This window comes from Entelurus aequoreus, linkage group LG08 (genome assembly GCF_033978785.1).
Source record: "Entelurus aequoreus isolate RoL-2023_Sb linkage group LG08, RoL_Eaeq_v1.1, whole genome shotgun sequence".
NCBI lineage: Eukaryota > Metazoa > Chordata > Actinopteri > Syngnathiformes > Syngnathidae > Entelurus > Entelurus aequoreus.
In genome coordinates, this window is record NC_084738.1 from 69,310,061 (window position 1) to 69,332,122 (window position 22,062).

General features: G+C 35.1%; 2 protein-coding genes across 3 annotated transcripts in view; one reads left to right on the plus strand and one right to left on the minus strand.

Moving 5' to 3' along the window:
• LOC133656234 (neurotrypsin-like) overlaps positions 1 to 22,062 on the minus strand; it is a 67,433-nt gene that overhangs the window by 35,175 nt on the left and 10,196 nt on the right. Inside the window, exons 2-5 of the mRNA XM_062057169.1 lie at positions 18,847 to 18,889; positions 6,522 to 6,764; positions 437 to 575; positions 186 to 364 (exon numbers count right to left, since the gene is read on the minus strand). Coding sequence (XP_061913153.1) covers positions 186 to 364; positions 437 to 575; positions 6,522 to 6,764; positions 18,847 to 18,889 — 604 coding nt within the window. The remainder of the gene's footprint in view (positions 1 to 185; positions 365 to 436; positions 576 to 6,521; positions 6,765 to 18,846; positions 18,890 to 22,062) is intronic.
• Positions 1 to 22,062, plus strand: part of LOC133656236 (cerebellar degeneration-related protein 2-like) — a 74,210-nt gene that overhangs the window by 4,285 nt on the left and 47,863 nt on the right. The window contains exons 2-4 of one of the 2 annotated variants that reach the window (XM_062057173.1): positions 271 to 388; positions 458 to 597; positions 18,419 to 18,515. The gene's annotated coding sequence lies outside the window, so the exon portion shown is untranslated. Of the gene's footprint in view, positions 1 to 270; positions 598 to 18,418; positions 18,516 to 22,062 lie in introns of both variants that reach the window. The other variant, XM_062057172.1, reaches the window with a different exon arrangement.

Here is a 22,062-nt window from a genome sequence, read left to right on the forward strand (position 1 = left end):
TGCCTAACTATCGAATAAAGTATTTTGAAGTACAGACGTTATTTCGTAGACATCGACAACATTTTCGTAAACACCAATAGCAACTTTCCATTTTCGGAATTTTTACGACAATTTCAAGTCTTCTATGAACATTTTCCTTCACATAATTGTGTGTCGGTCTCAGGTGAGTGGAGAACGTTGCTGACCTTCGGGAGGCGCGCAGAGCACCGTCGCCTCGTTTCCATGGTTACAGTCTCCCGTGACAAATGTCTTGCTCTTGCACACGCTCAGGCTCTTCTCGTCGCCACGGCAACCCAGGCGCTCAAAGTGGTAGAGGCCGGAGCCCGAGCCGAACTGGGAGTGCTGCAGCGCCGTGCCGATGTCGCTGTCCGGGAGACACCCAACCCCGGTGAGAACATCCAATCGCATCGCGTACGCCAGCAGTGGCTCCGCCTACCTCAACCCCAGCTGCCTGCAGATGACGCTGGCGTCTCTGTCGGACCAGTGAGAGTCGCACACCGCCCCCCACTGGCCGTTCAGGTAGACTTCCACCCGCCCGCTGCTGGACGACGAGCCACCCACTAGCCGAGCCGCGCCTGAAGGTCAGAAAACCAGAAGGTAAGTTAGCCTGGTAGGTGTAAGGTGCTATCATGTAAAAGCCAATAAACGCTGATTAATCATTGGAAACATCGTAGAATCTCACGGTATCGCCCCCTGGTGGCCGTAAGCAACATGACTCGGAGCAAAATGAAGTGACTCCCAGTAAGTGCTATGATCATCTGTGGACATTTTGAAGTGCCACCTCATTTTCATTGTTAAAAAAGTTGCGAAATTATCACTTTTTTAATAGCAATCGTGTTTATTCACGTTTTCTTAGTGCACAGTATACTTTTACAGTATAAAAATACACTTTTTTTATGTAAAAAAGTTAGATTTTATTCTATTATACAACCTCTTAAGGCCCAAGCTGTTTGTTTAAATGCTTTTTTTATTTCTCTTTGATATTTAAGCTTATTGGACCCTGATTAGAATAAAAACTAAGAATCATCTTTTGATATGATGTACTTAGTTCATAAGTACACAAACGTGTACTTCATGTTTAATGACATGCTAATTCTTGTTTTTACACTTTTTTTGTCCAAATTCCATTGTATGTTATACTCTTCTGACACCACCAGATGGCAGTATAGGTGTCCACATAAGTGGCCGTAAGACCCCAATTCAGTAGTGTACACAATTTTGGAAATAAGAGCTAAAAGGTGCTGTCCACGCATGTGGCCACTAAATTTACAGGTTAAATTTAGTTTAATCAAAAAAGGTAAAGTGAAACGCTACTAGGTATGAAGGTTCATTTTTATATTATCATGAAAGCTTTTTATTGACACAGAATTTATGTAATTGATTTTTTGCATTTGAATTAATTCATTAATTTTTTTATTGTTTTTATTTTTTAACATCAAATCCATCCATCCATCCATTTGAAGCGATCGATCCTGTCTCCGAAGCAGCCAATGAGGTGCTTAGTTTACCAGAAGTGAGTCTTGACTTTTGAAGCAACAAATATTTTGCACATAATTTTTTTTGCACTGAATTTTTACACACAGAATTTTAAAACATTGTATTTTCACATGCGGAACTTTTAAAAACACATTGGAAACGTCGTATACTCTCACGGTATCGCCCCCTAAAAAAAGTTGCAATATTATCTTTTTTTATTAACAATCGTGTTTATTCACGTTTTCTTAGTGCACAGTATACTTTTACAGTATAAAAATACATTTTTTAAAGTAAAAAAGTTAGATTTTATTTTATTATATTTAAATTTAGTTTAATCAAAAAAGATCAAGTGAAAGGTATGAAGGTTAATTTGTATATTATCATAAAAAGCTTTTTTTTTTTTACACTGAACTTATGTAATTGATTTTTTGCAATTTGAATTTTGTGAACTTAATTTTACCAATTTTAGGTACTTTTGTGTGTTAATAAATATTAATTATTTTCTGATAATAAAATCAAATGTTTTATTGCAACATTTTAAAATGAGCTGATAATTATACACTTTTTTATGTTTAAAAATGTAGATTTAATTTTTTTATACCTAAATTAAGTTTTATCAAAAAAGGTAAAGAGGGAACACTGCTAGGTATGAAGGTTAATTTGTATATTATCATAAAAAGCTTTTTATTGACACTGAACTTATGTAACTGATTTTTTTGCATTTGAATTTTTTGAACTTAATTTTTTTTATTTTTTTTTACCTCAAATCATGCTGACAATTTCCTTGAATCAAAATTGGTGTTTTAAAATTGAGTCTGTAAAAATGATGAAAATTCAATGAAAATTCAGAAATAGGAAAAGGAACACAAGATTATATTTTGGGGGTCTTTCTAAAATGTTGTCTTACATGTTATGAGGCTCAACTTATCCGTGTGTGTATACATGCTTGCGTCTCCGCCGCCGCCCACAGAGACAAATCGAGTGGATAACTGACAGGAGGGTTCACTTCGCTTACTTTGTTCCGCTACCAAAAAAATTAATGAAATGCCGCCAATGCAAAAAAGGGAACACTCTTGCAGCCTGTTTGGATTGACAAACGAACCAAAAAAAAATGACTATACCAGGTCCAATTTTAGGTACTTTTGTGTGATAATAAATATGAATTGTTTTCTGATAATAAAATCAAATGTTTTATTGCAACATTTTAAAATGAGCCGATAATTATAGACTTTTTTTATGTTTAAAAGTTAGATTTTATTTTTTTATACCTAAATTAAGTTTAATTAAAAAAGCTAAAAAGGTAACACTGCTAGGTATGAAGGTTCATTTGTATATTATCATAAAAAGTTGTTGTTTTTTGACACTAAACTCATGTAACTGATTTTTTGCATTTGAATTTTGTGAACTTAATTTTTTTTAGATTTTATTTTTTATACCTAAATTCACCAGAAGTGAGTCTTGACTTTTGAAACAACAAATATTTCTGCACATAATTTTTTACGCTGAATTTTTTTTGCACTGAATTTTTACACACTGAATTTTAAAACACTGTATTTTCACAAGCGGAACTTTTAAACCCACATTGGAAACATCGTAGAATCTCACGGTATCGCCCTCTAGTGGCCGTAAGCAACATGACTCGGAGCAAGTAAGAAAAGTTACAGTACTTTATCGATACATATTATTTCCAGGCTTTCGAGGGGCCAAATAAAATGAAGTGGCGGGCCACAACTGGCCCCCCAGGCCTTGAGTTTGACACCTGTGCTTTATAGGCTTAATAGAGAGAATCCCATTACCTCCATATGTCAGCTGACTTTTACTAACATTTTATTTACGATTTAGAATGCATTAAAAAAAAAAAAAAAACATCTGTTCTTGTCTGACATAAGGATTGTGAATGATAGACAAAAAAAAAAGTACAGTTCCCAGTCGGCCTTCATCAAAATGGTGTTTGTTGTTTTTAATATTACTTTTTATATATTTTTATGAGGATTGTAGAGCAAAGAAAAAGTAACAAACTGCTTTGTAAACAGCAATTAAGTTGTTAATTGCCTAATTCAACCACTTGAGGGCAGCAGACACGCTTAATCCTCTCTTAGCCGCATTGAAAGATGCACTATATTGCCAAAAGTCTTTGGCCACCCATCCAAATGATGAGAATCAGGTGTCCTAACTACTTGGCCCGGTGTATCAAATCAAGCACTTAGGCATGGAGACTGTTTCTACAAACATTTGGACCGCTCTCAGTGATTTCCAGCGTGGAACTGTCACAGGATGCCACCTGTGCAACAAATCCAGTCGTGAAATTTCCTCCCTCCTAAATGTTCCAAAGTCAACTGTCGGCTTTACTATAAGAAAATGGAAGAGTTTGGGAACAACAGCAACTCAGCCACCAAGTGGTAGGCCACGTAAACTGGGGTTGTTTTTCCGGGTTTGGCCCCTTAGTTCCAGTGAAAGCAACTTTGAATGCTCCAGGATACCAAAACATTTTGGACAAGTCCATGCTCCCCATCGGTAGGTCGTGAGTTCAAACCCCCGGCCGAGTCATACCAAAGACTATAAAAATGGGACCCATTACCTCCCTGCTTGGCACTCAGCATCAAGGGTTGGAATTGGGGGGTTAAATCACTAAAAATGATTCCCGGGCGCGGCCACCGCTGCTGCTCACTGCTCCCCTCACCTCCCAGAGTGTGAACAAGGGTATGGGTCAAATTCAGAGGACACAGTTCACCACACCTAGTGTGTGTGTGACAATCATTGGTACTTTAACTTGATAACATAACTGCACAAAGCAAGGTCCATAAAGACATGGGTGACAGAGTCTGGTGTGGATGAACTTGACTGGCCTGCACAGAGTCCTGACCTGAACCCGATAGAACACCTTTGGGATGAATTTAGAACGGAGACTGAGAGCCAACATCAGTGTGTGACCTCACCAATGCACTTTTGGAAGAATGGTGGGAAATTCCTATAAACACACTCCGCCTTCCCAGAAGGGTTGAAGCTGTAATGGCTTCAAAAGGTGGAGCGACATCATACACTATATTGCCAAAAGTATTTGGCCACCTGCCTTTACTCACATATGAACTTGAAGTGCCATCCCATTCCTAACCCATAGGGTTCAATATGACGTGGGTCCACCTTTTGCAGCTATTACAGCTTCAACTCTTCTGGGAAGGCTGTCCACAAGGTTGCAGAGTGTGTTTATAGGAATTTTCCACCGTTCTTCCAAAAGCGCATTGGTGAGGTCACACACTGATGTTGGTCGGGAAGGCCTGGCTATGAGTCTCCGTTCTAAATTCAACCCAAAGGTGTTCTATCGGCTTCAGGTCAGGACTCTGTGCAGGCCAGTCAAGTTCATCCACACCAGACTCTGTCATCCATGTCTTTATGGACCTTGCTTTGTGCACTGGTGCGCAGTCATGTTGGAAGAGGAAGGGGCCCACATGGTTGGGAGCATGGAATTGTCCAAAATGTTTTGGTATCCTGGAGCATTCAAAGTTCCTTTCACTGGAACTAAGGGGCCAAGCCCAACTCCTGAAAAACAACCCCACACCATAATTCCTCCTCCACCAAATTTCACCAAATGTACTGTTCCCCTGGCAACCTCCAAAGCCAGACTGGTCCATCAGATTGCCAGATGGAAAAGTGTGATTCATTACTCCAGAGAAGGCAACTTAGATGCAGCTGCTCGGCCATGGAAACCCATGCCATGAAGCTCTCTGCGTACTGTACGTGGGCTAATTGGAAGGTCACATGAAGTTTGGACCTCTGTAGCGACCGACTGTGCAGAAAGTCTTTGCACTACAGTGTTTCCCATAAACTGACAAGATACCTGTGGCGGTGGGGGCGTGGCTATGGGCGTGGTCACCATGACATTGAGTAATTTGCATAATTTACTACAATGATATGATTTTCTCTAAAAAGGCTCAAAAAATGTATACTTACTAATTAATAATAACAGTTTTGTTTTAAACGTCCATCCATTCATTTTACTATATAATTACAACACTTTATGTACATATTTATAAACAGATTTGAACAATAAGTTATTCACTGAAATATGTTTATTAATTGTGGTTCTTACAAAAAATATATCTTATAAAATATAAAAGCTAAAATGTCTCTTAAACCTCTGCCCCTTTAATTAGCGCATACTAAATAATTTAACTTTAGCCTACTACTACAACCATATTATTTACCAGCAACATAAAGTGAAACAGAGGCGGAGGTGTCCTGCCACAGTCAGTAACAAATAAACAGAAAACAGTAGTGGTCAAATACAAATAAGGCAACAAGAGAAGTATCCTACACTTCTCTTTTGTAAAGTAAACCTGAACAGCCTATATGGGCATCTACATCAACTATATGATTTGCCTGAGAAGCTAGACAGGACAAAAAAAAATAAAACAATTTTTTTTTTAATTTGTGGCGGACGTAATTCTTTCATGGCGGGCCGCCACAAATAAATGAATGTGAGGGAAACACTGCACTATGCGCTACAGCATCCGCTGACCCCTCTCGGTCAGTTTACGTGGCCTACCACTTGGTGGCTGAGTTGCTGTTGTTCCCAAACTCTTCCCTTTTCTTATAATAAAGTTGACTTTAGAATGTTTAGGAGCGAGGACATTTCACGACTGGACTTGTTGCACGGGTGGCATCCACGCTGGAAATCACTGAGAGCGGCCCATTCTTTCACAGAAACAGTCTCCATGCCTAAGTGCTTGATTAGGACACCTGGTTCTCATCATTTGGATGGGTGGCCAAATACTTTTGGCAATATGGTGTACTTTGAAGGTGAAAAACATTCCCCTTTCTGTTGCTTTTGATTTTATCAGGACGATTGGAAAAACAACTTTGAAGTCTGCAAAACTGTGGATTTGGAGCGCATCAGTCAGCATGTGGGCTGTGGTTCCGGACGGCTTATTAGTGGGTTTCACACGGGCAAATTAAATCGCTTTTCCATCTGGGGATGTAATTAGAAGTGATCGGGCGAGTCCTGATAAGACTCAAAGCAAACCGTCTCCCCCCCTTGGTGCTCCTACCCTGGTGGCAGTCGCAGTAGGCCCAGCCGATGGCCCCCGAGTTCTGCCGAAAGAAGCACCACGGGTTGGACTCGCGATCCGGGTTCCGGCAGTAGCTGTGGTCTCCCAGCCCCCGGCCCGGGTACTGCACCACGTAGTCGGGGAACTCGGTCCACTTGAGGCACGGCACGCCCGAGTCCGTCTGGGACACGGTGCCATTGTAGTAGCCCAGCTCGGTGAAGCCCTCGGAGCAGGACAGGGGGACTGGCAGGGGACGGAACATAGTTGGATGACTTTAGAAAAAAGGACTTTGAAAAAGACATAAAGAACTGACACTCCCGAGTAATCCCCCATGAAGAGCGACACAGCGTGAGGCGGATGTGATGAGAAATTAGGGCATCAAGACGAGCAGAGCCGCTCAGACTGAAGACCATAAAAGCAAATAGATGCTGGTTTTATTTTCTAAATTCCTCCCAAGTGAGCTCGTAACAGCGACGCATAAAAGTTTTATTGTCTGCTCTTACTGCTTCCGTGGCTCAACTGAGTTTTTTCCTCCTGCCTGGCACAGTGCAAGACCTCTGTTGATTTTTAATGGACCTCAAACATCAAGTTAAAACCCTCCTTGACAAGCTCTCAACCAATCATCTCCAAGACTGCAGCTATAGTTGCTTTATTCTAATATTATTATATTCTAATATTAGCTTGCTAGCTTTTTGTTTGCTAATTTTGCAGGTATACTGCGTCAAATATTCTGTTACTTGACGAATGATACCTGTTAGCACATTAATATTAGCATGTTAGCTTTTTTGCAAATTTTGCAGGTATACACTTCAGCATCAAACATTTTGTTACTTGACGAATGATATCTGTTAGCACGTTAATATTAGCATGTTAGCTTTTTTGCAAATTTTGCGGGTATACACCTCAGCGTGAAATATTTTGTTACTTGACAAATGATATCTGTTAGCACGTTAATTTTAGCATGGTGGCTTTTTTGCTAATTTTGCAGGCATAAACCTCAGCGTCAAATATTTTGTTACTTGACGAATGATATCTGTTAGCACGTTAATATTAGCATGTTAGCTTTTTTGCAAATTTTGCGGGTATACACCTCAGCGTCAAAAATTTGGTTACTTGACGAATGATACCTGTTAGCACGTTAATATTAGCATGTTATCTTTTTTGCTAATTTTGCAGGTATACACTTTACGTCAAATATTTTGTTACTTGACGAATGATACCTGTTAGCACGTTAATATTAGCATGTTAGCTTTTTTGCAAATTTTGCAGGTATACACCTCAGCGTCAAACATTTTGTTACATGACGAATGATACCTGTTAGCACGTTAATATTAGCAAGTTAGCTTTTTTGCTAATTTTCGCAGATATACACCTCAGCGTCAAATATTTTGTTACTCGACAAATGATACCTGTTAGCACGTTAATATTAGCATGTTAGCTTTTTTGCAAATTTTTCAGGTCAAATATTTTGTTACTTGACGAATGATACCTGTTAGCACGTTAATATTAGCATGTTAGCTTTTTTGCTAATTTTGTAGGTATACACTTTAACGTCAAAAATGTTGTTACTTGACGAATGATACCTGTTAGCACGTTAATATTAGCATGTTAGCTTTTTTGCTAATTTTGTAGGTATACACCTCAACGTCAAATATTTTGTTACTTGACGAATGATACCTGTTAGCATGTTAATATTAGCATGCTGGCTTTTTTGCTCATTTTCGCAGGTATACACCTCAGCGTCAAACATTTTGTTACTTGATGAATGATACCTGTTAGAACATTAATATTAGCATGCTGGCTTTTTTGAAAATTTTGCAGGTATACACCTCAGCGTCAAATATTTTGTTACTTGACGAATGATACCTGTTAGCACGTTAATATTAGCATGTTAGCTTTTTTGATAATTTTCGCAGATATACACCTCAGCGTCAAATATTTTGTTACTCGACAAATTATACCTGTTAGCATGTTAATATTAGCATGCTCGCTTTTTTGCAAATTTTGCAGGTGTACACTTTAGCGTAAAATATTTTGTTACTTGACGAATGATACCTGTTAGCACGTTAATATTAGCATGTTAGCTTTTTTGCTAATTTTGCAGGTATACACCTCAGCGTCAAATATTTTGTTACCCGACGAATGATACCTGTTAGCGTGTTAATATTAGCATGCTTGCTTTTTTGCAAATTTTGCAGGTATACACTTTAGCGTCAAATATTTTGTTACTTGACGAATGATACCTGTTAGCACGTTAATATTAGCATGTTAGCTTTTTTGCTAATTTTGCAGGCGTACTCCTCAGTGTCAAATATTTTGTTATTTTTATTATTTTATTATTATTTTATTATTATCAGCCAATATTCTGCAACACAAATACAACGTTGAAACAACATGCTTTTTGACGACGTTTATTTAATGTCAGGTCCTGACGTTGTTTTGACCATTGAAATTTGGTCATTTCCCACCCAACAAAGTGGATCCAACATAACACCAAAGTTGTCTCAATTTACAGATACAACTATTTTGCAACGTTGTTTTAAAGTCACTTTTAAAGGACACGTAGCGTATTTTTCGGACTATAAGGCGCACTTAAAATCCTTTAATTTTCTAAAAAATCGACAGTGCACCTTATAGTCCGTAAAATAAGCTAATGTATGCCGTACAGAATTTACGGCATAATTCCGGTCGAAGCAATTTTATTTGGTACAATCTTGTAATGATAAGTGTGACCAGTAGATGGCAGTCACACATAAGAGATATGTGTAGACTGCAATATCATGGCAGTAAAACAACACCAAAACTTTAAATGTGTTTTCCATTTGTAAAAAAAATCATAATATAACCCCTTTAATACGCCTTTTAGTCCGGTGCGCCCTATGGTCCGGAAAATACGGTGTGTATAATCAACGTTGTATCAATGCCTTGTGCTTGCTGGGTAGTGTTTATGTGTTTGTGATGAACACATACTTTCATGTCATTTAACAATGTTGTAGTAGGTTAGATATAACTATTGAATATGAATAAAATCAAGTAGGATTACTAATTCAGTGTTAATGTTTGAGTGGGTCCCGGGGCCCTCTGTAGTGGAAATGTTGGGCCTCGAGCTCAAAAAGGTAAAGAAGCCCTGGTTTAGCATATATTGATTGACCTACACTGTACTGGCTTTAGTATCTTTAATGTACAAAATGTTTCACCCTTCCATTTGATTTATGCGGCCCTCCCTGGAAAAAGTTTGGACACCCCTGCTTTAATCACTTTAACCGGTGATTAATGGCAGCCGTCTTATCGCTTTGACACACACACACACACACACACACACACACACACACACACACACACACACACACACACACACACACACACTCACACACACACACACACACACACACACACACACACACACACACACACACATTCTTGTATTTCGTACCTTCTTGAGACCTCCGAAAAATGCCTACCTCTATAGGACCACCCTTTCTAGATATATAAAGATGTGTATTTACAACATTAATAATATATACATACTATGCAAATATAAAAAATCTTGTTGTGAAAAATGAGTTGGAATTTCACAAGAAAAAGGTCACAATTTCACAAGAAAAACTCTGAATGTTGGCAGTATTATAATAAAAGTCGTAATTTCACTCAACGCAAGTCAAAATTTTACAAGAAATACTGAACATTTGTGCAATATTATGATAAAAGTTGGAACTTTACTCAATAACAGTCGCAATTTTACAAGAAAAGCTTAACATTTTGGCAATTTTATGAAAAGAGTCGTAATTTTACTCGACAAAAGTCACAATGTTATAAGAAAACTTTCAAATTTTGGCAATATTGTAATAATAATCGGAATTTTACTTGGCAAAATGATGACAAAAGTCATAATTTTACTCGAAAAATGTCACTATTTTACAAGAACAACAAAAAAAAATGGCAATATCGTGATACAAGTCAGAATTTTACATGACAAATGTCACCATTTTGCATTAGAATAATAATTTTACGAGAAAATATTGCAATATTACAGAAACAGAAAGAATATGAGAAATTGTTCCCAATTTTATAAGAAAAAAAGTCGACACATTGTGAGAAAAAGACTGCTTTTAGTTAATTTTTTTTGTTTTTTTATTTACTTCAAATTATTACAGTATGTCTCTATATACATATTTATTGTATTGTTTTTATTAATTTTGGCCAAAGGGGGCGCATTTCAATTTCTTACACACACTTGTTATTTCATATGGTGACCAGAGGGGGAGCACTTTTAAAAGCGACACACAGTCAATTTGAAAAATCCCTCCTTTTTGGGACCACCCTCATTTTGATAGATTTCACCACCAGGGGTGCAAATGAGACATTCTCTATTAGATGCAATGGTTTTCCGTATTGGGACCATGATTTATGTCCTCACTTGATCACACCTCCTCATATGGAAGCTACTTTTCCTTGTGGATGTCTCAAGAAGGATAGAAATACAAGAACACACACAGCACACACATATTCTTGTATTTGTTACCTTCTTGAGACATGATAAAAATGCCTACCTCTTTAGGGCCACCCTTTCTAGATATATAAAGATGTGTATTTACAACATTAATAATATATACATACTATGCAAATATAAAAAAGCTTGTTGTGAAAAATGAGTTGGAATTTCACAAGAAAAAGGTCACAATTTCACAAGAAAAACTCGGAATTTTGGTAGTATTATAATCAAAGTCGTAATTTTACTCAACGCAAGTAAAAATTTTACAAGAAAAAAACGAAACATTTGTGCAATATTATGATAAAAGTTGTACTCAATAACAGTCGCAATTTTACAAGAAAAGCTTACCATTTTGCAATTATGAAAATAGTCGTAATTTTACTCAACAAAAGTCACAATTTTATAAGAAAACTTTCACATTTTTGCAGTATTGTAATAATAATCCGAATTTTACTTGGCAAAATTATGACCAAAGTCATAATTTTACTCAAAATATTTCACTATTTTACAAAATAACCAAAAAAATTGGCAATATCGTGATACAAGTCCGAATTTTATATGACAAATGTCACCATTTTGCATTAAAAAGTGATCATATTACATGAAAAAGTAATACTTTTAAGATTTTGGCAATTTTATGAAAAAAGTCGTAATTTTACTCGACAAAAGTCACAATATTATAAGAAAACTTTCAAATGTTGGCAACATTGTAATAATAATCGGAATTTCACTTGGCAAAATTATGACCAAAGTCATACGTTTCCTCAAAAAATTTCACTATTTTACAAGAAAACTAAAAAATTGGCAATATCGTGATACAAGTCAGAATTTTACATGACAAATGTCACCATTTTGCGTTACAAAGTATGAATTTTACATAAAAAAGTAATAATTTTACGAGAAAATATTGCAATATTACAGAAGCAGAAAGGATATGAGAAATTGTTCCCAATTTTTTGAGAAAAAAGTTGACACATTGTGAGAAAAAGACTGCTTTTAGTAAAAAAAAATGTTTTTTTTGTTTTTTTATTTATATAAAAATTGGCAATATTGTGATAAAAGTCAGAATTTTATATGACAAATGTCACCATTTTGCATTAAAAAGTGATAATTTTACATGAAAAAGTAAAAATTTTAAGATTATGGCTATTTTATGAAAAAAGTCGTAATTTTACTCGACAAAAGTTACAATTTTATAAGAAAACTTAAAAGTTTTGGCAATATTGTAATAATAATCAGAATTTTATTTGGCAAAATTATGACCAAAGTCATATTTTACTATAAAAATTTCACTATTTTACAAAAAAAAAAAAAAAAGGGCAATATTGTGATAAAAGTCAGAATTTTATATGACAAATGTCACCATTTTGCATTAAAAAGTGATAATTTTACATGAAAAAGTAATAATTTTAAGATTTTGGCTATTTTATGAAAAAAGTCGTAATTTTACTCGACAAAAGTTACAATTTTATAAGAAAACTTAAAAGTTTTGGCAATATTGTAATAATAATCAGAATTTTATTTGGCAAAATTATGACCAAAGTCATATTTTACTATAAAAATTTCACTATTTTACAAAAAAAAAAAAAAAAATGGCAATATTGCGATAAAAGTCAGAATTTTATATGACAAATGTCACCATTTTGCATTAGAAAGTAATAATTTTACATAAAAAAGTAATAATATTACGAGAACATATTGCAATATTACAGAAACAGAAAGAATATCAGAATCAGAATCAAAAAATACTTTATTAATCCCCGAGGGGAAATTAAGATGAGAAATTGTTCCCAATTTTATAAGAAATTAGTCGGCACATTGTGAGAAAAAGACTATTTTAGTAAAAAAAAAAAAAAGTTTTAGTTTTTTTATTTACTTCAGGTTATTACAGTATGTCTCTATATACACATTTAATACTAATTGGAATTGTACTATGACAAAAGTCATAATTTTACTCAAAAAATGTCACTATTTTACAAAAACAAAAACAAAAATTGGCAATATTGTGATACAAATCAGAATTTTTCATGACAAATGTCACCATTTTGCGTTAAAAAGCAATAATTTTACATTAAAAAAGTTGTAAATTTACGAGAAAATATTGCAATATTACAGAAGCAGAAATAATATGAGAAATTGTTCCCAATTTTTAAAGAAAAAAGTCGACACATTGTGAGAAAAAGACTGCTTTTAGTTCATTTATTATTATTTTTTGGATGTTTTTCTTTTTTTAATTTACTTCGAGTTATTACAGTATGTCTCTATTTACACATTTATTTAATTTTTTTAACAAATTTTGGCCAAAGGGGGCGCATTTCCATTTCTTACAATTTTATGAAAAGAGTCGTAATTTTACTCGACAAAAGTCACAATGTTATAAGAAAACTTTCAAATTTTGGCAATATTGTAATAATAATCGGAATTTTACTTGGCAAAATTATGACAAAAGTCATAATTTTACTCAAAAAATGTCACTATTTTACAAGAACAACAAAAAAAAATGGCAATATCGTGATACAAGTCAGAATTTTACATGACAAATGTTACCATTTTGCATTAGAAAGTAATCATTTTACGAGAAAATATTGCAATATTACAGAAACAGAAAGAATATGAGAAATTGTTCCCAATTTTTTAAGAAAAAAGTCGTCACATTGTGAGAAAAAGACTGCGTTTAGTTAATTTTTTTTGTTTTTTTATTTACTTCAAATTATTACAGTATGTCTCTATATACATATTTATTGTATTGTTTTTATTAATTTTGGCCAAAGGGGGCGCATTTCCATTTCTTACACACACTTGTTATTTCATATGTTGTCCAGAGTGGGGGGCAAGTTTAAAACCAAATTTTAAAAATACCTCCTTTTTGAGACCACCCTCATTTTGATAGATTTCACCACCAGGGGTGCAAATGAGACATTCTCTATTAGATGCAATGGTTTTCCGTATTGGGACCATGATTTATGTCATCACTTGTTCACACCTCCTCATATGGAAGCTACTTTTCCTTGTGGATGTCTCAAGAAGGGTAGAAATACAAGCGCACACACACACACACACTCAAACTCACTTTGTGGGGAGATAAGAGGAAGAGCAGAAAGTAGGCGAGCATCCATCCTGGATCAATAAACAATACAAAGTGCAGAGAAAGGGAAGAATGGCTGCTATTTGTTGTTGTAGTGCAGACAAGAGAGCGTGATTAGATTTAGCTCGTACAGCAGCTGCTACAAGAGTCGCCCATTAGGACTGTTTTCATATCACTCCGCTGTCTTCGTGTACGTCGTGAATAATTCATGCACGCCATAACAAAGTGGGGGACTTTTAAGTGACCCCCGTCCAATGTTAAAAATGGACTCCTCTTGCATATTTGATGTCACATTTGAATACTTGTACTAGTCAGTTACACAAAGCAGAAGCTAAGTGCTCTTTATTACTTCCACCATAAGCTTATCTATTTGTTGTGGTCTGTTAGTTAGTTAGTTAGTTAGTTAGTTAGTTAGTTAGTTAGTTAGTTAGTTAGTTAGTTAGTTAGTTAGTTAGTTAGTTAGTTAGTTAGTTAGTTAGTTAGTTAGTTAGTTGGCTACACAGCTCAAAAAGCTATGGGCAGATTTTGATGAGAATTCAATGAAAATTCAGAAATAGGAAAAGGAACACATGATTCTACAAAACCCAAAAGCAGTGAAGTTGTCACGTTGTGTAAATGGTAAATAAAAACAGAATACAGTGATTTGCAAATCCTTTTCAACTTATATTTAATTGAATAGACTGCAAAGACAAGATATTCAACGTCCCAACTGGTAGAATTTGTTATTTTTTGCAAATATTAGCTCATTTGGAATGTCATGCCTGCGACATGTTTCAAAAAAAGCTGGCACGAGTGGCAAAAAAGACTGAGAAAGTTGAGGAACGCTCGTCGAACACTTATTTGGAACATCCCACAGGTGAACGGGCAAATTGGGAACAGGTGGGTGCCGTGATTGGGTATAAAAGCAGCTTCCGTGAAATGCTCAGTCATTCACAAACAAGGACGGGGCGAGGGTCACCACTTTGTCAACAAATGCGTGAGCAAATTTTTAGGGATGTCCGATAATATCGGCCGATATTATCGGTCGATAAATGCGTTAAAATGTAATATCGGAAATTATCGGTATCGTTTTTTTTATTATCGGTATCGTTTTTTAAATTTTTTTTTATTAAATCAACATAAAAAACACAAGATACACTTACAATTAATGCACCAACCCAAAAAACCTCCCTCCTCATTCACACAAAAGGGTTGTTTCTTTCTGTTATTAATATTCTGGTTCCTACATTATATATCAATATATATCAATACAGTCTGCAAGGGATACAGTCCGTAAGCACACATGATTGTGCGTGCTGCTGGTCCACTAATAGTACTAACCTATAACAGTTAATGTTACTCATTTTCATTAATTACTAGTTTCTATGTAACTGTTTTTATATTGTTTTACTTTCTTTTTTATTCAAGAAAATGTTTTTAATTTATTTATCTTATTTTATTTTATAATTTTTTTTTAAAAGTACCTTATCTTCACCATACCTGGTTGTCCAAATTAGACATAATAATGTGTTAATTCCACGACTGTATATATCGGTTGATATCGGTATCGGTTGATATCGGTATCGGTAATTAAAGAGTTGGACAATATCGGAATATCGGATATCGGCAAAAAGCCATTATCGGACATCCCTACAAATTGTATAAGAACAACATTTGTCAACCAGCTATTGCAAGGAATTTAGGGATCTCACCATCTACGGTCCGTAATATCATCAAAAGGTTCAGAGAATCTGGAGAAATCACTGCACGTGAATGCCCGTGACCTTGGATCCCTCAGGCGGCACTGCATCAAAAAGCGACATCAGTGTGTAAAGGATATCACCACATGGGCTTAGGAACACTTCAGAAAACCACTGTTAGTAACTACAGTTGGTCGCTACATCTGCAAGTGCATGTTAAAACTCTAGTATGCAAAGCCAAAGCCATTTATCAACAACACCCAGAAACGCCGCCGGCTTCGCTGTCTATTCAATTGAATATAAGTTGAAAAGGATTTGCAAATCATTGTATTCTGTTTTTATTTACCATTTACACAACGTGACAACTTCACCGGTTTTGTACATGGATACTTACGTATAGACATACATACATATACGTATATATGTACATACACATGTATATGTATATACAAACATACATACACTACCGTTCAAAAGTTTGGGGTCACATTGAAATGTCCTTATTTTTTAAGGAAAAGCACTGTACTTTTCAATGAAGATAACTTTAAACTAGTCTTAACTTTAAAGAAATACACTCTATACATTGCTAATGTGGTAAATGACTATTCTAGCTGCAAATGTCTGGTTTTTGGTGCAATATCTACATAGGTGTATAGAGGCCCATTTCCAGCAACTATCACTCCAGTGTTCTAATGGTACAATGTGTTTGCTCATTGGCTCAGAAGGCTAATTGATGATTAGAAAACCCTTGTGCAATCATGTTCACACATCTGAAAACAGTTTAGCTCGTTACAGAAGCTACAAAACTGACCTTCCTTTGAGCAGATTGAGTTTTTGGAGCATCACATTTGTGGGGTCAATTAAACGCTCAAAATGGCCAGAAAAAGAGAACTTTCATCTGAAACTCGACAGTCTATTCCTGTTCTTAGAAATGAAGGCTATTCCACAAAATTGTTTGGGTGACCCCAAACTTTTGAACGGTAGTGTACATACGTATGTACATACACTAAACAAAAATATAAACGCAACACTTTTGTTTTCAAAACTTGCTTTATACACAAAAGACCTATTCCTCTCAAGTATTGTTCACAAATGTGTCTAAATCTGTGTTAGTGAGCATTTCTTCTTTGCCGAGATAATCCATCCTCCCTCACAAGGTGTGGCATATCAAGATGCTGATTAAACAGCATGATTATTGCACAGGTGTGCCTTAGGCTGCCCACTATAAAAGGCCACTCTGAAATGTGCAGTTTTGCTTTGTTGGGTGTCTTGGGGGTCTGCAACATGAGGCGATGGTACAACATGATGGCACAACGATGGGGCTCAGGATCTCGTCACGGTATCTGTGTGCGCATTCCAAATGCCATCAATAAAACGCACTTGCGTTTGTTGTCCCCACATCTGTGGTCCTCTCCAAGGTTTCTCATTGTCCCATTGGGTTGAGTTTTTCCTTGCCCTGATGTGGGATCTGAGCCGAGGATGTCGTTGTGGCTTGTGCAGCCCTTTGAGACACTAGTGATTTAGGGCTATATAAGTAAACATTGATTGATTGATTGATTGATTATCTTGGCAAAGAAGAAATGCTCACTAACACAGATTTAGACACATTTGTGAACAATATTTTTTAGAGGAATAGGTCTTTTGAGTATAAAGCAAGTTTTGAAAACAAAAGTGTTGTGTTTATATTTTTGTTCAGTGTATTTTTTTAATATATTGTATTTTAAATTGTATTTTTTTATTCTATGTTTTTTTTAATTCATTTATTTGTCCCGGTGGTGTAATGGTTGACGCGGCTGCCTTTCATGCAAATGTCCAGTTCCAAACCCCGATAAATCAAGGTTATCAGTTTGTTCTCTGGTAATAATATTAATAGTAATAATTATTTTTATTATAATAATAATAATAATAAAAAATTATGATAATAATAATAATTATTATTATTACCATCATTATTATTATATTTTTATTATATTATAATTATTATTTTTCTAATACACTATGCTAAATCAAACTCTGAATTATTGATTTACAGAAATATTACCTTTTTTTTTTTTTTAAATAGTCCAAAAAAATATTACCAACCATAAAACAAAACAATATGTTTAAAATTATTTCACAACACTGGAAAAAAAAAAAAAATCGTAAAAATTTCACATTCATAAATAATGTATAGTTCGAGCAATACCAATTAATTTGTCTTCCACCTCCCCCATCCCGCCAGAGATGAAACTCTGCACACACACACGCACACACACTGCCAACACACCCCCCCATCATTGCCACGACAACAGCACTCTGCTCATCATCGCTATGGGAACACTCAGCCTCCCTGTTCGTATAATCCATTTCCCCGCCACAAAGAATATTAGACACGGTTTACACTTGCTCTGTGAAGAAGGGGAGGGTAGTCTGGGTGGGTATTTTTTTTTTTTTTTTATCAACTTACACTGTACAAACCCACACACATTTTAAAAATAAATAAACAAATGGCATAGCAAGGTGGGAGCATGTGATGCTAACAGCTGCAGCATGCATGCATTAATGAGTGCAGGTGCTCAATGGTGGAAACAACCTGAGTGGAAAAGCCCTGATTTATGAGCGCCCCACCCCCATCATTGCCCCCCTTTATCTCTTCTTCAAGGAAAGGAGCCGGAACAGAGAAATGGAATGCGGGCGTATGAGTGAAGCACAAGAAGAAAGAAAGAAAGAAGAAAAGGCTCTTTTGCATCAAAACAATGGTATGGTTTATTTATTTCTGACATTATTATAAGTTACATGAAGTCACATTTGCACATGTCAACATGTCCCGAAAAGGAGCAGGAAGAAGCCGAGTTGATTTAATTCCATATACCCCTTCTCTGTGTTTATTAGTGACAAGTCTCTCTCACGAGATCTTTTACACGTTGACACTGACAATATTTATCATTGACATTTCAAGACAAGAAAATAAGAGTGAATTAAAATGATAGTGTGTAGAAAGGGAATGTTAGAAAACAAAAGATGCAAGTGAGGAGTAATGGCGGCATGGTGGTGGTTCTGGGTGAGCGGAGAGCATTATGGGATGCCTACCTGAGTTCTGCACCTCGTTTAGGTAACTGTCGTCCGCCACCACCTGCGCAGGCACACACACACACACACAAAAAAAATAAATCAATCATTAAATCAAACTTTATTCATCAGGGTGTGAATTTTTGGCGCCTAATGATTTGGTGCGATTCCCATTCCTGGCATGACGATTCGATTCGGAATCAATTCTCAATTCAAGCCGATTCTCGCAATAGATTATTTGGTATAATAATTATAATACTTTTTTTTTTTTTTCAAACAGGTTATAGCAGGGGTCGGGAACCTTTTTGGCTGAGAGAGCCATGAAAGCCAAATATTTAAAAATGAATTTCCATGGGAGCCCTATAATATTTTTTTTAACACTGAATACAACTAAATGCGTGCATTTTTAAGTAAGACCAACATTTTTTGAGTAAAATAAGTCTCTCATTCTTTTTAATAACATTGTTATTCTGAAGGTAACCAATAATAAATAAAATACTTCTTACCGTTAATGCGACTTCTGGTGCTGCATGGTTTTGCTGATGGCTTTGTAGTCGTTATTTTTAACACTGTGATTACCAGCGGAATTATTCATTACTTATCGTGTTAAGCAATGTCAGCTAAGATTTATCTGAGAGCCAGATGTAGTCATCAAAAGAGCCACATCTGGCTCTAGAGCCATAGGTTCCCTACCCCTGGGTTATAAGGTTAGAAAAGCTACTTCTGGTTGCATGCAGGTGGCCCAAAATGTCTTTTTCAAAATTGATTCTTACCCCAATACATTTTTGAAAATTTTGATGCAATTTAGAAACAGTTAAATAAGAATCACGATTCGGATGTGAATTTTTTTTTTTTTGTGCACCTCTATTTATTTATATAGCACTTTTCATACAGAGGCAAGTACCAACATGAAGTACTACACACACACACAAAAGAAGAAAACACACACACAGCACTATTGACAATAACAAAAAAATTTAATAAAAAAGTTTTAAAAAAGACAATAACAAAACATGGCATGGCACTAAGGATTGAGGAAAAACGCCATCTTTGAGGCGTCCACACTGGAGAATATTAACGCCATCTAAAAAACACTATAAAATATATTAAAAAATTATGTAAAAATAAAATGTAAATAATTATGAAAAATTGACAGAATAATAGTAGTAATAATAGCAATGCTTTGCCAAATTGTTTCATTTTTTAAAAAAATTTTTTTTACCCATTTAAAAAAAAAATCTATTTTAATGCTGGTGACTCACAGTTGCCCCCAGAGGAACAATGTGGTGTCTTGTCCAGGCCACTTTAATCCTGTTTTCAATAATAAATAAACTATTATTATTATCATTACAATTAAGATTTTTTTTAAAATACAGTCACTTTTCGGGGCACTCAAGGGCACCATAAAAAATTTTTTAAAACATGTATTAAAACAGTGGTGTCCAAAGTGCGGCCCGCACCTTTTTTTTTTAATGACATTCTAAAAATACTATTAAAAAAAGGAAAAAACATAAAGTGGAATAAAAGAGCAAACAGGTAAAATGTAATGACAAAAAGTTGTAGTTCTGATTTTAAAAACACAAAGCTGCCATGCTGGCTGTTTTTTCTTTTTTTTCTTTAAAGCTGTCACTGCTCAAACAATAATAATAAATCAAAATAAATGTTGTTATGGATTAGTGACATTTTCAAGGCTCCAATTACTTCACAAAAAATGATCAATTTAAAAAAAAAATTTGAGGGGGACAAATATTGCCAAAAAGGCATAAAACAAACAAACAAACATTTCTAAAAATTATACAAATTTGTAATCGACAGATAGATCTGAAGTTGATCTAGAGGTTTAAGTGTTGAAAAATATATTATGAATTACTGACCTATTTAAGTCACTAAATATTTCACATCAAAGATTTCACTTTAAAAATAAATTATTGAAAAAATACTGTGTGTTTTGTGTTTTTACCATAAAAAACAGGGTTGAACAAAAAGGGCATAAAACTTTTTTTAAATGATGATCTGGACAGATAGATCTGAAGCTGATCCAATCATTTAAGCATTGAATAAAAAATAAAAATTATTAATAAGTGACTTATTTTATTATTACATTTTATGATTGATTGAGACCCTTCAGTGTCCCCGAGACCAAACTTGAGGGGAGTCCTAAAGGTAAAATAAAAAAATCTATAAAATGAAATATATCAAAATGGACTCTGCATGTTTTGATTTTTCAGTTGAAAAATGTTGGGCTCCCCCTGCATTAAAGCAACAACAATATCATAAATATAAAACATACAAATAAATATAAATTAAAAACAATACACACGGAAAAATGCAATAAAGTGTTATAATAAGATTAATTGTTACAGCGATATAAAAAAATAATCCTGTAACTAGATAAGGCAATTCCTGGAATTGCGTGTAAATGCTCCAATGCTGAAGTTAAACTGAAATCCTGGAATTTTTTTTAGAATTGTTGGAGTAGAGCACACAATTCCCCAACAGGCTGAATATTTTGAAGTTGGAACAGTTTAAATCAGATGAAAAATGAGGGAGTTGTGGTACTTTGAAGAATGTCCCATTGATTTCAATGGGAATTTCCCAAAAATTTTGGAATTTCAGGAAAAGCGGGAATTTTTTGAAAAATGCTAAAAAAAAACTTGAATGGTCCGAATGAGTTGAAATGGTTGGCGTTGGAATTTTTCAAATCGGTCGAGAAATGTTGAAGTAGTATGTTGAATTGAGAAATGGTATTACGTAATTCCTGGAATTTTGGGAAAACCGGAAATTTTTCCAGTTCAAAAAACAACTTGGTTTTTTTGTCCTGATTAAGAGGAATGTTTTGACGGTGGAACGGTTAAAATGCGTTGGAAAAAATGCGGACACAGTGGTCGCCAGGAAAAAGGGTGGAAATAGGGCTTTGGAAAACCAGCAATTCTGGAAAATCCTGGAATTTTTTTTTTTGAATTCTTGAAGTAGAGCACACAATTCCCCAACAGGTTGAATATTTTGAAGTTGGAACAGTTTGAATCAGATAAAATGAGGGAGTTGTGGATCTTTGAAGATTGTCCTATTGATTTCAATGGGAATTTCCCAAAAATGTTGGAATTTCAGGAAAAGCGGGAATTTTTTGGCAAATGCTAAAAAAAACTTGAATGGTCTGAATGAGTTGAAATGGTTGGCGTTGGAATTTTTCAAATGGGTCGAGAAATGTTGAAGTAGTATGTTGAATCGAGAAATGGT